This window comes from Marmota monax, unplaced genomic scaffold, assembly GCF_021218885.2.
Source record: "Marmota monax isolate L192 unplaced genomic scaffold, Marmota_monax_Labrador192_F-V1.1 WCK01_AAM20220418_F8-fsc00188, whole genome shotgun sequence".
Classification (NCBI taxonomy): domain Eukaryota; kingdom Metazoa; phylum Chordata; class Mammalia; order Rodentia; family Sciuridae; genus Marmota; species Marmota monax.
This window is the reverse complement of record NW_026692655.1, coordinates 76987-90774: the sequence shown is the minus strand read 5'-3', so window position 1 is coordinate 90774 and position 13788 is coordinate 76987. Positions and strand designations below refer to the sequence as shown.

The window sequence follows — 13788 nt, the reverse complement described above, 5'->3', positions numbered from 1 at the left end:
GGTGGTACCAGGAGAAGACTTGCTTGACTCAGACCTGGAGAAGATGGAAGTATCAGGACCTTGTTTTGTTGGAGACATTCACCTTTGTACCTTGGAACATGTTATTAATTATTTGAGTCCCAGCTTCCTCATCAGCAAAATCAGGATTACAGTGGTTGTTGGGCGAATTAAGGGATTCAGCTTGTGAGGCTCCTAATATAGTCTGGCACAAGGCAGGTTGACAATAAATGGCAACTAATTAATTGGAAGAAGAAAGGCCTTATGTGGCCTGATTCTCTGCAGGAGCCCTTAGGGAAGATGGTTGGGACCACCACTCTTCTCTGGAGATCCCGGGGCTGTACTCACCACATGCTCTACAGGGTGGGCATAGAGAGAGGTCACCCCAATGGGGGCTGTCCACTCGTGGTGTTTCTTGTGAATTCTCTTGTAGAATGTTGGGTGGTGAAGGAGCCTGGGAAAATAATTAGTACTTAATAATCTGCCAATTCTCCTTTCTCCTTTCTCCCTCCCTACCATCAGAAGTCAATGGTAGGGACTAGGGGTGACATCTGTGGAGTCAAGTGGAAAACACTGATTGCACTCCTCTAGGTCTGACCCCACTCCTGAGGCTGTGTGCTCAGGGAATGGGTTACTTGGTCTCTCTCACATTCGAATTAGCTGTGAAATAAGGGTGCTGCCCAGAAAGGATTCAATAAGGCAATGAATGGGAGACCGCCCACCCCCCATACAAATGGAAAAGCTCTTTCTTGGCTGGACATTCCTCAGTGGCTTGAAGCCATCAGTTATGGGAAAAATACTTGTCTCCCTGCCACCCACTAGCGGGAGACTTGAGATCAGAGGGTGTTGGTCCCACACTAACAGAAGCTTCAGTGCAGAGCCACAGGTAGGATGGGGGTGAGCTGTGCTCAGGCAGAGCCCCTGCTCACCGGTGTGAATAGTAGAACAAGACTTCCTCAATCAGGGTGAAGATGGTCAGCTCCAGAAGAAACAAGTGGAAGGTAGGCAGCTCTCGGCCGCAGGGGTCTCCCCGCCACTTGAGGAGGGGAAAGAAGAAGACTGCCATAGGGAGAGTGATCACGAACTGGTTGAAAAGAACTGTGCGCACAGCCTGGCGGAGTTTCGTGGGGTCTACCTATTGAGGGAAGGAAGTGTGAGAAGTAGGTCTTTCCCGTCTGGAAAAGTGGCTCCACTGTGACCTGCTCACAGGAGCCTGTAACTCAGAGATAAATTTGGGGTGATGTCTGGGCATAGCTGGAAGCTCCTGCCTGACCCCCAGCCCTGGGACTGGGGACATCGCAGCAGGAAGGCCCTGGCTGTCGGGTGGATGAGTAACACCACTCCCTTGGAGACTGCGCCACGCAGTGTTCAGGCTGCCCAAGACTGCTTCTCCCTTCCTGGTTCTGCAGATAACACCACTGTCCTCTCCATCTCAGGCCAAGCATCATGTCTTCCTGGCAGGCAACCTGAGGAGCCACCAGCATGCTTGGAGAAGGTGCCAAATCCCCTGAGTGGGAGAACCTTGTTAGTGAAGAATGCAGAGACCCGAGTTATCTGCCTCCTGTGTGTCCAGCCTCACTGAACTGGGCCCAGCACAGACAGGAAAAACAAGGCAGGGTTGCTCTTCTAGCCTCTTGACTACCTCCTGGTGGTGGTGATGGGCTGTCAGGAGGGAGGCCTGCCCAAGCGTTTTCACCTGGGCCCACTGTGCACAGCTTACACCCCCCTTTGACCTCAAAATTCACTCATGTTTTATTTCTGTCCCATAATGAGGCCAGACCTGGCCAGCCTCATTTGAGATCACATGTTAGATGAGGCCATGAATGTCTTCTGGAAATCTTGACCGAGAAGAAGGTGCCAATCTTGTCTGTTTGTCCATCCATGCATTCAACTGGTACTTAGTGTTTACTATGTAGTGTTCTAGGTGATGAAAATCATTAAACAACAAAATTCCTGGCTTAATGGATTTATATTCTGGTAGGGAAGACAGGCTTTGCAAATATCAAAATATATATTGGGTGATAAGTGTTTTAGTGACAAGGAAGTTTAAAGGAGAGAAGGAGAGCAGCAGGACCCCCAGGTCAGGGGCGAGGCACCTGTTCACCCTGAATAGACCCGGCAGGGTAGCCTCACTGACATGGTAAGATGTAGACACACAAAAGAAGAGAAGGGACCCGGCCAAACAGACACGTAGGGAAAACGCCTTCAAGCGAAGGCCAGGCTGGTAAGAAGGTCTAGGACAGCCATATTCCTGGCCTGTGTGGCTGGAGAAGAGCAAGGAGGCCGCAGGGTATTTGAGCCTGGAATTCAAGAGAGAGTTCTGTAGGAGCCTCAGTGTACAGGTGGTGTTTAAGGTCATAACACTGAAGAGATAAGGAGGGAATGAAGATAAAGAGGAAAAGAGGATCCAGGCCAGAGCCCTGGGGCAGTCAACTTTAAGAGGTTGGGGAGAAGAGAAGGAACCAGAAGGCGTGACTCTGAAGGAGATAAGGGGAGCGCCTGAGAGTGGGGTGTCCTTGAAGCCAAGGACAAGGGAATGCACAACTGTGGTGATGCATTTCGGGACTTAATGACACAAGCCTGAGCCTGGATCATTGGTGACCTTGCAGAAAGGACTTCTGGTGGAACCCTGTTTGGGGGAGACCACCTATTGGAAGAATGTTTCTAGAGAGGCTGAGCTGATGCTTTTGTGATTATTCCTAGGAGACGTAGGCTGAAGGACTTAGGGATGAAGTCTTACAATGTCCTGAGCTTACCTTCAAACATTTAGGTAAAATATTACACATGCGTATATATTTATACATAAAGCAGAAACTGTAAAATGTTTACAATTGATGAATCTGAATGTATGTAAATGAGTGATTATTGTAAGAACCTTTCAACATTTTTGTGTCTGTGTGTTTGATTTTTTTCATTATAACAAAATTTTGGGGAAAAAGTTGGACGGGGATGATTGGGAACTGGCTACCGTGCTAGTGATTTTGGGGAGGCGGGGTCAAGGATTGCTTTCTTTTTTATCATGGGAAAAATGAAAAATTATAGCCTATTTATAATACAGAGAGGAATAATCTGGGGTTGTGATGGGGTAGAGAGAGAGAGAGAATACAAAAAAAGAGAGATGAGCCAGGTGTGGTGGCACACACCTGGGATCCCAGTGGCTTAGGAAGCTGAGGAAAAAGGATCCCTAGTACAAAGCCAGCCTCAGCAACTTATTGAGGCACGAAGCAACTCAGTGAGACCCTGTCTCTAAATAAAATACAATAAGGGCTGGGGATATGGCTCAGTGGTTAAGTTCCCCTGGATTCAATCCCCAGTACCCACCCCCACCCCCCAAAAAAAAAGAGAGAGAGAAAGGTGACTGGGTATGGTGGCGCACATCCGTAATCCCAGTGGCTTGGGAGTGTGAGGCAGGAGGACTGTGAGTTCAAAGCCAGCCTCAGAAACTTAGTGAGGCTCTGAGTAACTTAGGGTGTCCCTGTCTCAAAATAAAATATTTTTAAAAAGGGGGCTGGGGGGGGGGCTGGGGATGTGGCTCAAGCGGTAGCGTGCTCGCCTGGCATGCGTGCGTCCCGGGTTCGATCCTTAGCACCACATACAAACAAAGATGTTGTGTCTGCCGAAAACTGAAAAATAAATATTGAAATTCTCTCTCTCTCTCTCTCTCTCTCTCTCTCTCTCTCTCTCTTTAAAAAAAAGGAGGGGGCTGGGGATATGGCTTACAGATTAAGCACCCCTGGGTTCAATTCCTGGGACCCCTCCCCCTGCCAAAAAAAAAAAAAGGTGAGAATTGCTGAAATTGCTAAGGCACTTTCCTGGTGCAGACAAGAGGTGATAGGTGCTGCACACAGAGTGCAAGAAACTGCAGGTCAGAACAGGAAGAGTTCACCTGCAGAACCAGGTGGGCAGGCGGAGGACACAGACACTGTTGCCAGGAGGCCCATGAGGTGTCTGCGAAGCTCTCTTGTGCTTTAGTTCTCTGAGTGAAGCAGGGAGCAAGGCCAACCCCAGGGAGGGAGGTTAGTTGGGAAGGCGCTGGTGATTTGAGCTTGCAGGTGTGCCCCAGTCATTCAGGGGAGTGGGACAGTAGCTAGACAGAGATGGACTGTGTGAGTGCCAGGTAGCATTTGGCCCCCGTTTGAGGATCTGCTTCTGATAGTTTCTCCTGGGGTCAGTCCTTTCTGGAGAAAGCCAAAGACTAAATGGTCCTGGGAGGTTCCTTCCTACCTGTGTACCCACCTGGGCTGCACACAGTACAGGAGCACTGAATTTGGAGTCAGCTGGGATGGGCCCTGGCTCTGGGTCCTAGTCACAGACTGATCTTCAGCAAGTCTCTGCACCTTTCTGAATCTTAGCCTCTGCAAAATGCAATGGAACCTCCCTACTATCTCCTCATCATAGACTTTCAGGTTGTACAGAGGTTGGTGATGTTCTTGAGCTGATTTGTTGTTGTTGTTTGGTACTGGGGATTGAACTCAGGGGCACTCGACCACTGAGCCACATCCCAGCCCTATTTTGTATTTTATTTCTCAGGATCTCACTGAGAGACAGGCACTCACTGAGTTGCCTAGTGCCTCGCCATGGCTGAGGCTAGCTTTGAACTCGCAATCCTCCTGTCTCAGCTTCCCAAGCCACTGGGATTACAGGTGTGTGCCATGGTGCCCGGCTTGAGTTGATGTTGACTGGTAGTTAAGAGCATGAGTCCTGGAATCAGGAAGCCCAAGTCTGAATCATGGTTCTACCTATGGAACATTTTAGAGCCTCCGTTTCCTCATCTGAATAGTGATGCTAATTATAGTTCTTGGCCTCGAAGATGTAAGAATTTAGTCAGTGGTGGCTGCTAAAGAGAGCCATCATGCTGGGAGCTGTGGCCCACGCCTGTACACCCAGGGACTTGGGAGGGGCAGGATGATCGCAAGTTCAAAGTCAACCTCAGCAACTTAGTGAAGCCCTAAGCAACTCAGCAAGACCTTCTCTCAAAATAAAAAATAAAGGGCTGGGGACATGGCTCAGCGGTGAAGCGCCCCTGGGTTCAATCCCTGGTACAAAAAAAAAAAAAAAAAGAGAGAGAGAGAGAGAGAGAGATCCATCAATGAAAGATGAATATCAGGCTTTGACTCTCTGGGCTCATGTCCTGCCAGGCTGGACCTGGAGGAAGTCTCCCCGGCTGGCTGGTGGTTGTCATCTCAAGAGAAGGGCAGTGTGTGCCAGGCCAGCAGCTCCCTTTCAGGAAGGGGGCATTCTGAAGGGCTGAGTCAAGAGCACAGTTTACCTGTTCCGCCTTTCTGAAGTGCTAGGCTGGGTCAAAATGCCCTGAGAGCTGGGTGATTCACCCAGGCACCTAGCCACATGATCAAAAGATGATTGTTGTTTTAGCAAGGAAAGCAGCCAGAATGTATTTAGGGTGGAGCTGAGGAAAGAATCTGGGTTTCAGAACCAGGCTTTTTCCTGTTGTGTAAGAGAAGGTTTGTGGAGCTTGTCAGAGCACCAAGCAGGCCAGCCAGGCCCCTGGAGTGGTGGGACTCCCTTCCTGGTGCCAAGCAGGTTGGAGCTCCCCCTAAGCAGGGTCTGGGATGTTGTTCATCATAGATTTTCCCAAGTAACTTGCCCCATTGTTTCAGTTGAATAATTAGGAAGGAGGACCAGCTGAAAATGCAACTATCTCAAGCTGGGTTCTGTGGTCCACCACTGTAATCCCAGCTACTCAGGAGGCTAAGGCAGAAGGATCGCAAGTTCAAGGCCAGCCTGGGCAACTTAGTGAGGCCCCCATCTCAGAATAAAATAAAAAGGGCTAGGGATGTATTTCAGTACTAGAGTGCTATTATTATTAGCACGTAATAAGGCATGGGTAGACTCCCTAGTACCAAAACACAACAACAATACAACTGCCATCTCTGCATTCAGAATCCATACTCCTCTGTTAAGGTGAGATTATTGCTTGTCTTGGTGGCTGTCAGTCTCACTACCCAGTGGCAACCGCACCCTGCTCTCCTTGTCTAGGTTCCCACGACAAAGAGGAGCCATTCAACATCCCTGGCATGGCCCAGTACCAGGCTGAGATGACTACTTTTTTTTTTTTTTTTTTTTTGGTGGTGGTGCTAGGGATTGAACCCAGGGCTTTGTGAAAGTGATACAAGCACTCTACCAACTGAGCTATGTCCCCAGCCCCCTGAGATGATGACTTCTGTCCCTACAATGCCGACTGTAGGGTTGAAGGGCAGCACCCCAGGTACAGAGCCAGGCCTGGGAATCAGGAGACAAGAACACTGGTGTACACTGACCTCTGGCTGAGTGACTCTAAGATTCAGGGCAAATGATTTTCCTCTCCTAATCTAAATTGAGGGAGACTTGTCAATGACTTGTTTGCTCACACTGGCCTTTGTCCCTCTGGGCCGGCAGTAAGAATTCTGAGACTGGCTTTCTGGGCTTTGACCAAGAGAAGTCACAGCAACTCTTACCGGTTCGTTCTTGCCAACCTGAATTCGGTAGCGGGAGATGAAGTTGGGTCTTCCAGTGGTGTCCACCACCAGTAGAAGCCCATTGAAAGCCCAGAAGAGCAGACAAGGCACTTGGGTGGCACCTGCAGTTTGAAAGCAGAAGGGAACAATCAGGGTGGCATCGGGCTTTGCAATACACATATTAACTGAACACAAAAGTTAGGGTGACTGTGCCTGGCTATGGGGGACACCTGGCTGGACACCAAGGGCCCTACTTAGAGTCCTGGTTGAAAAACCAGCTGTGGGACCATGGACAGGTCACTTAAGAAATATCTGTATTTTTTTTTATCTTGGCTGTAAAATGGGGACAACAATCTTTAAGGTTGTTAGATACAGATGTGCTCACACACACACACACACACACACACACATCAAAGGGTGTTCCTGCACATCATATACTCTAACAGAAATGATTTGAAATTGGCCTTTGGGAGGCTGTGCCTACAAAGCCTTTATGAACTAACTGGTGAAGTGCTTGGGTATGGAGGGTTTGCGGTGGGCCCTGGTCTAGGAGTCACCTGGGGAACCTGATCCCTGTTACCTAGCATGGAGGAGTGGGACTTCAGGTGTCATCAGGGCTGCATTTCCTGAAGGGTAGGGCTCTCAACTCTTTCATCAGAGTCTTCATGCCCTACTCTTTTGGAGAACCCTGTCTGGTCCATAAAAGTGTGTTCACGACTCGGAGAATTCCTACAGCAGGAAACCTGTTTGATTTTGTTAATACCAAGCTTTCCCAGCCTTGTTTGACCCTAGAACTGTTTTCTCAGAACATCTAAAAATAGGATGTCACGTGTCCCTGTTTGCACAGGATGATTTCAATTTACAGCTGGCATTGTAGAATAATTATGAATAACACCTCATTTTACCCTCATGAGTTTCCTTAATTGGATAATAAATAGTATATCCTCTTCCACCTATTAACATTCTACAACATTGACATGCTACAGAATATTTCAGAAAATATTCAAAACTTAAAACAGATTTGAGTGGTGCACACCTGTAATCCCAGTGGCTTGGGAGCCTGAGGCAGGAGGATCACAAGATCAAAGCCAGCCTCAGCAATTTAGCGAGGCCCTAAGCAACTTAGTGAGACCCTGTCTTAAAACAAAAAATAAAAAAGGCTGGGGATGTGGCTCCATGGTTAAGTGCCCTGGTGTTCAATCCCTGGTACCAAACAACAACAACAACAAAAAAAAACCTTATATTTTGTTTTTTGTTCCACATCCCACTTTTTCATGAACTCATTCCAAGCATCTGATTTCCCACTGTGAACAAATAGCACTTTGTCCACCCCAGGTGGCAGTTATTCAAGTGATATTACAGGATTGCCTAAATCTTGAACTGCTAGCTTTATTTCTCCATATTTTGCCTCCTCCTCTAGATTCAAAATCCCAGAAGGCAAGGACGTTTCAAGGACAACTTCACTCTGGGTCTCTGCTCCCCTTCCCCCAGCCCCCTCCATCCTCCATCAGTGTCTTGTGGTAGGTAGGACATGGGAGAGACCTGGCCATCACTGTAGGGGCAGATGATTGGTGCAAACCATCTGGAGGGTAATTTGGTAATATCTGAAGTAAAAAAGAAAGTGAGACAGAGACAGAAAGAGAGAAAGAAAGCAAAAACATATAGATTCATATACAAACATGTCCATCACAGCATTTTTTTTAATCATAAGAAAACATTAAAAGCAGACTTAAAGTCTGTTAGTAGGGAATGGCTAATATGTTAGAATCCTTTTATATAATGGAATAGACTGGGCCGCCGAAAATATTGTTTATATTGATTGACATAACAGCCTATTCAATGAAAAAAAAAATGGGTTTTAAAAAAATAGTTGGTGTGCTAATCATGGTGGTACACGTCTGTAATCCCAGCAATTTGGCAGGAGGATCTTAAGTTTGAGGTCAGCCTCAATAACTTAGAAAGACCCTGTCTCAAAATAAAAATAAAAAGGGCTGGAGATATACCTTAGTGGGAAAGCTCCCCTGGGTTAAATTCCCAGTCTATATATACTTGATGTCTGATAGGTATCACTATATATCCAAAGTATTAGAGATGCACACTAATATATTAATAGTGGTTATTACAAGTTGTCTGATTTTTATTTTTAACAATGAACACGTGTATTTTTATACTCAGATATAATAAATAATTTCTTTTTATGCTGGGAAGAAACATGTTGGGTTAGTAGTTACCCAGGGTGTAGGGGTGTGTGTGGGGTGTCCACTAAAGTTCCTACTTGGAATTGTGAAGGTGAGTGGAGGAAGGCAGTATGCAAACCACAATGTAAAATGCCCTTGAACTTTCCAGCAAATGTCTTCTCTCTCTAGTGTTTTTCTTACCTCCCAGATAATAGGTGGTTTATCTGTTTCATATCATTGAAACAGAAGCATATAAAATGATTTCTAGTCACTTTCCCACACATCTGTGATCTGTTGTTCTCTCAGTGATTGCTTAATACCCCACTGAATCTTTTGAGTTTGATCAGAATTCTCCCAGCTGAAAATGATCCCCAGGGACATTGTTTGTACTTTTGCTTTGGGAGAACTGACACTTTGTTTGGTTAACAGTGGGGACTGAACCCAGGGATGCTCTACCACTGAGCTATGTCCCTTTTCATTTTTTGAGACAGGGTCTTGCTAAATTGCCCCGACTGGCCTCAAAATTGCAAAACTTCTTCCTCAGCCTCTGTTATTGGGATTATGGGTGTGCCCCACTGAGCCAGGCTGGGACTGACACCTTTTATCTCCCCTTCTGGACTATGACCTAGTTTTTGAATAGGGTAGGCAAATACTTCATCTGAAATATTTCTATATCTTCATATAAGTTTGGCATATTGTACTATTTTGTTTTGTTTTTTGGTACTGAGGATTGAATCCAGCGACCACTCAACCACTGAGCCACATCCCCAGCCTTTTTTTATATTTTATTTAGAGATGGACTGGCTAAATTGCTTAGGGCCTTTCTAAATTGCTGAGTCTGGCTTTGAACTTGAGATCTTCCTGCCTCAGCCTCCCAAGCAGCTGGGATTACAGGGATGTGCCATCAAGCCTGGCCACATTGTACTATTAATATCATTTGAGTGAATGAATGTGTAATTGAGGATGTTCACTATGATAGGTAATGTTACAAATGTCTAGGTTTAAATGGATTTTTCCTTCCATGATGTTTTCTTAGGCTAGTTTGGAGGCATTTATGCTATCTCTAAATATTATCAAGTGGCCACTTGCTAAGAACTAGATTGTACCAGGTACAGGAGCACAGCTTAAGACAAAATAGTGTAGTTTTCTGCCCTTGTGGAGTTACATGTAGAAGCAGGATTATGGCTCTAAACATGCATTCGTTTTTACATAAAACATTTCTTATTTTTCTATATTTGCAGTAGAGGGTCTTCAACTTTTTTTTTAATAATTTTGACTCCATTTTTAAAAAGTTGTTCTACTTAGTTATACATGGGGTCTTAAACTTCTTAGCTTCTTTTCTTAGATATCCCGTGTCTGTACTGTCCTCAAGCTTAGTACTCTTTTGTAGCACCCTTGTCAAGTCCTCATCCCTGGGAATAAAGAACTAAGAAGTCTCCAAGTAGAGAACAAAAGAAAAAGAGTGAAAGCAGGCTGTGCCCCCTCCCCTAGGCACTGTGGTCTGGAAACCTCACCTATAATGAAGAGGATCCACTCTTTCCCTTCAAAGGTCGACAGCAGTCTCTCCCACTGGGCTTGCCAAAAGTATCCAGAAGCACCCCAAAATCGCTGAAGATGCCTTGGAAGAAAATCCATTAGGTTTCTGGATAAAGACTGATAGGCGGAGAGTTCCTTCCTCCAAGCTCTGCCCCCGACCACACCACAACTGCCCGCAGGTCCTGGATTTGAGCTGGGCCAAGCCGACTTACCATGTGACTGAGTTCCAGAAGGCCACAAACAAGAGAAGACCAGAGCCCAGGATGAAAGCTGTCCTCCTCATGGAGCCCCAAATGTGTCCCTCCTGGAGGAGGACAAAGAAGCCTCAGACCCAGCAAGCCTCCTGCCTTCCCCCAGTTCACTGCTGAGACACAGCTGGGACACCGCGGGACTATGGTCACCACCAGCTGACTTTCTCTCACATCCTGTGGGAGGCTGTTTGCTATCAAAGGTTCTGGGCCATACCTGGGTGTGTTATATAAAGCAGAGCTTCACGTTCAGAGAGGGAAGGGAATTACTCTGACCCTGGAAAAATTGTTTGGCAATTTAACATTCAGAGAGAGACAAGCGAGTCTTCCAGCTATTGTGCAATTTGTCAGCAGGCCTCTTGGCACATGGAGATAAACCATCCTCTGCACTTTGGAATCACCATTAAAATATATATCACAATGCCCAGGGTCCTCTCCAACCCAGTTACACAAGAGTCTCAGGGAGGGCCTGGATCAACCTTTCCAGTAATTCTAATGAACAGGCAAAGTTGAAACAATCACCAGAGAAGGACCTGCGGAATCTACGAGGAGCAAAACTCTCCTAGGTCAAAGGGGCTCACTGTGTGCATGGGTCAGGCCTGTTTTCCCAGCTCCACCACCCTCTTATCCTTGAAGAAGAGTGTGTTGAACACACACTCTGACTTTTAATAATCCCTTTGTCTTAGATTAGCCGGGGCTGCCAGCTGGAGGGGAAGATTAGCTGTTCTGAGAGAGGCCATTGCTGGGTGGCCCTCATATGTTCTTTCCAAAAGGTCCTTCTCTGAATCAGAGGTCACTGCGAGCTCAAAGGGCAAAGAGCAAAGTGCCAGACCCGAGCAGGAAAGCACTGGCTTCTAGGTGTGTCACTAATTCCCCTTGCACTATGGATAGGAATGACAAATGTCATACCCATACTGTGTGTCTAAGTCTCTTTGTAAGAGAGAACTGGACTTGGTAGTCCCAGCTCATCTACAGTTGGTGAATGAGGTCAGGTACAGGGGGTTAGGAGGGGTTGCTGACTGAATGAGGGCAGGTACAGTTCAATCCAGACCTTCAAGATCTGAGGGTTTTTGAGATGAGGGTCTCCTGTGTGGCCCAAATTGGCCTTAACCTCATGGTCCTCCTGCCTCAGCCTCCTAAATAGCTGGGATTATTGGTGTGTGCCACCATGTTCAGTTGAGCACATTCAAGCAGTCTGAATTTTCACTGAACTAAATTATTTCTCCTCAACATTACCCCATCCCACATTTGATCAAACAACAACAACAACAAAACAAGTCATTTTTCTTTTCCCCATGGCCACTCAGATTTTTGCAGGACTGTGCTTGTCAGGATGCTGAACTCTGGAAACAACTCCTCTCTCTCTCTCTGCCCCCTGCCCCCTCCTTCTTTCTCTCTCTCTCTCTCCTTCCTGACCCTCCTCAGACTGCATTGGCAGACAGATTGCTCTTCCACACAAACTTTTCCGAGGTCAACCTGAGTCACTAAACGGGTTACCTTGGGCTATTCAGATTATTCCCTTTTTAGGATTCCCAAGACTCTTTTCAGGAACTTTTCTTGGGAATTTTTCATCTTTTGAGTATCATCAAACCAAATTAAAACCTCAATTTCATATACAGGATTATAAATTTATCAGGGATGGTGGGTCTTCTAATCTACCTAGCAGCTCCCCGAAATTGTAGAAAGGGGTGGAGCAAGCTGCGGGCTGCGGGCGGGCAGGCCAGGGCAGGGGACAACAGTGAGACTGAACCCCCTCCTTCCCTCACTCACTAGGGAAGATATAGGGGAGTTTGGAGTCAGCTGTCCTCTGTTCAGCCAATAAAATGAGACCATCACCGTGTGGCGGCCACCCCTAAACCTTGGGGGAAACCACAGATCCACACCAGTGCAAATATGGAAAGAGCCCCTGGCTACCGTCTTACCAGTATGCTGGGTGGGGTGCTCACATTGAGCTGCTTGGACTTCCCGACGTTCCCAGCCTCTCCCTTCATCTGGAAAGAGAAAGCACGGGTGAGCGGGTTTCCTTCCACATGCAACTAAGCAAAGGGGGAATGGAAGAAGTCAAGCCTGGCAGGGGATTTGGGGTAAAAATGGGAGTTCATAACCCACTTGAATCTAATGAATGAAATATGATATGTCAAGAGCTTTGTAATGTTTTGAACAACCAATAAAAAAAAAAAAAGCCTGGCAGGGGTTTTTATTTTTATTTATTTATTTATTTTGGTACAGGGGCTTGAACCAGGGGTGCTTGGTTATTGAGCCACATCCCCAGCTCTTTCTAGTTTTTATTTTTGAGACAGGTCTTGCTGAGGTTGACCTGAAACTTTGGATCCTCCTGCCTCAGCCTCCCGAGTTGCTGGGATTACAGGCATGCACCTGGCTAAACTGGCAGCTTTTGTCCCTGGAACCAGACAAATTATTCTAAAATTTATACAGAGAAATAAATAAGCAGGAAATAGCTAGAAAAATGCCAGAAAAGAACAAGAGTGGTACAAGGAAGGGCACAAAATACTAGATCTACCGACTGTAAAAACATAAAGCTTCTTTAGAAATGTGATTATTCTCTTGCTGGGTGTGGTGGCACATGCCTGTAATCCCATCAACTCAGGAGGCTGAGATGAGAGGATCATAAATTCAAGGTCAGCCTCTACAATTAAGTGAGGCCCTGAGCAACTTACAGTGTCTTGTGAGACCCTCGCTCAAAATAAAAAATAAAAAAGCTGGGATGTGGCTCAGTGGTAAAACACCCCTGGGTTCAATCCCCAGTATCATCAAAAAAAAGGAAGAAAGAAAGAAAAGAAAAGAAAGAAAGGAAAAAAATATATTCATTCTCTCATTTCTTGCAGTTAGTAAAGAGTTTTTGCTATAAAAGAACAGACTTGCTGGGCACTGTGGCACATGCCTGTAATCCCAGCTCCCTGGGAGGCTGAAGGAGGAGGATCTTGAGTTTAAAGCCAGCCTCAGCAATTTAGCAAGGCTGTAAGAAACTTAGTGAGACCTTGTCTCAAAATTTAAAAAATAAAATAAAAATAAAAAGGGCTGGGGATGTGGCTCATGGTTAGGTGCCCTGGGTTCAATTCCTCATATCCCCCCACAAAAAAAATTCCAGTGTTAAACTTAAAAGCTGATAAACACATCTTAAAAACTGATAACATCTCTACCAGATAGCCCATATGAGGCACTGTCCAATGTATATGCTGAATTAGATATTTCTTAATTCTGAACATACAGACATATTGAATAAAATTTTCCTCTGCTTTATTATTTTATATATCCCAGTCAACATGTACATATATAAACTCCTTTGGATTTTAGAAAAACTTTATTCTAAGTAGATTAGGTAGTACTTTGGTACTACAATTTTGGTCTAACTTT

The 13788-nt window shown here is 46.0% G+C and overlaps 1 protein-coding gene across 3 annotated transcripts in view; it reads right to left on the bottom strand.

Annotated features, from left to right (window-relative positions):
• Positions 1-13788, bottom strand: part of Faxdc2 (fatty acid hydroxylase domain containing 2) — a 32705-nt gene that overhangs the window by 4419 nt on the left and 14498 nt on the right. For all 3 annotated transcript variants that reach the window (XM_046446388.2, XM_046446386.2, XM_046446387.2), the window contains 6 exons: positions 12336-12404; positions 10378-10469; positions 10144-10247; positions 6453-6574; positions 927-1132; positions 346-451 (listed from right to left, as the gene is read on the bottom strand). In XM_046446388.2, the coding sequence (XP_046302344.1) occupies positions 346-451; positions 927-1132; positions 6453-6574; positions 10144-10247; positions 10378-10469; positions 12336-12404 (699 nt within the window). The remainder of the gene's footprint in view (positions 1-345; positions 452-926; positions 1133-6452; positions 6575-10143; positions 10248-10377; positions 10470-12335; positions 12405-13788) is intronic.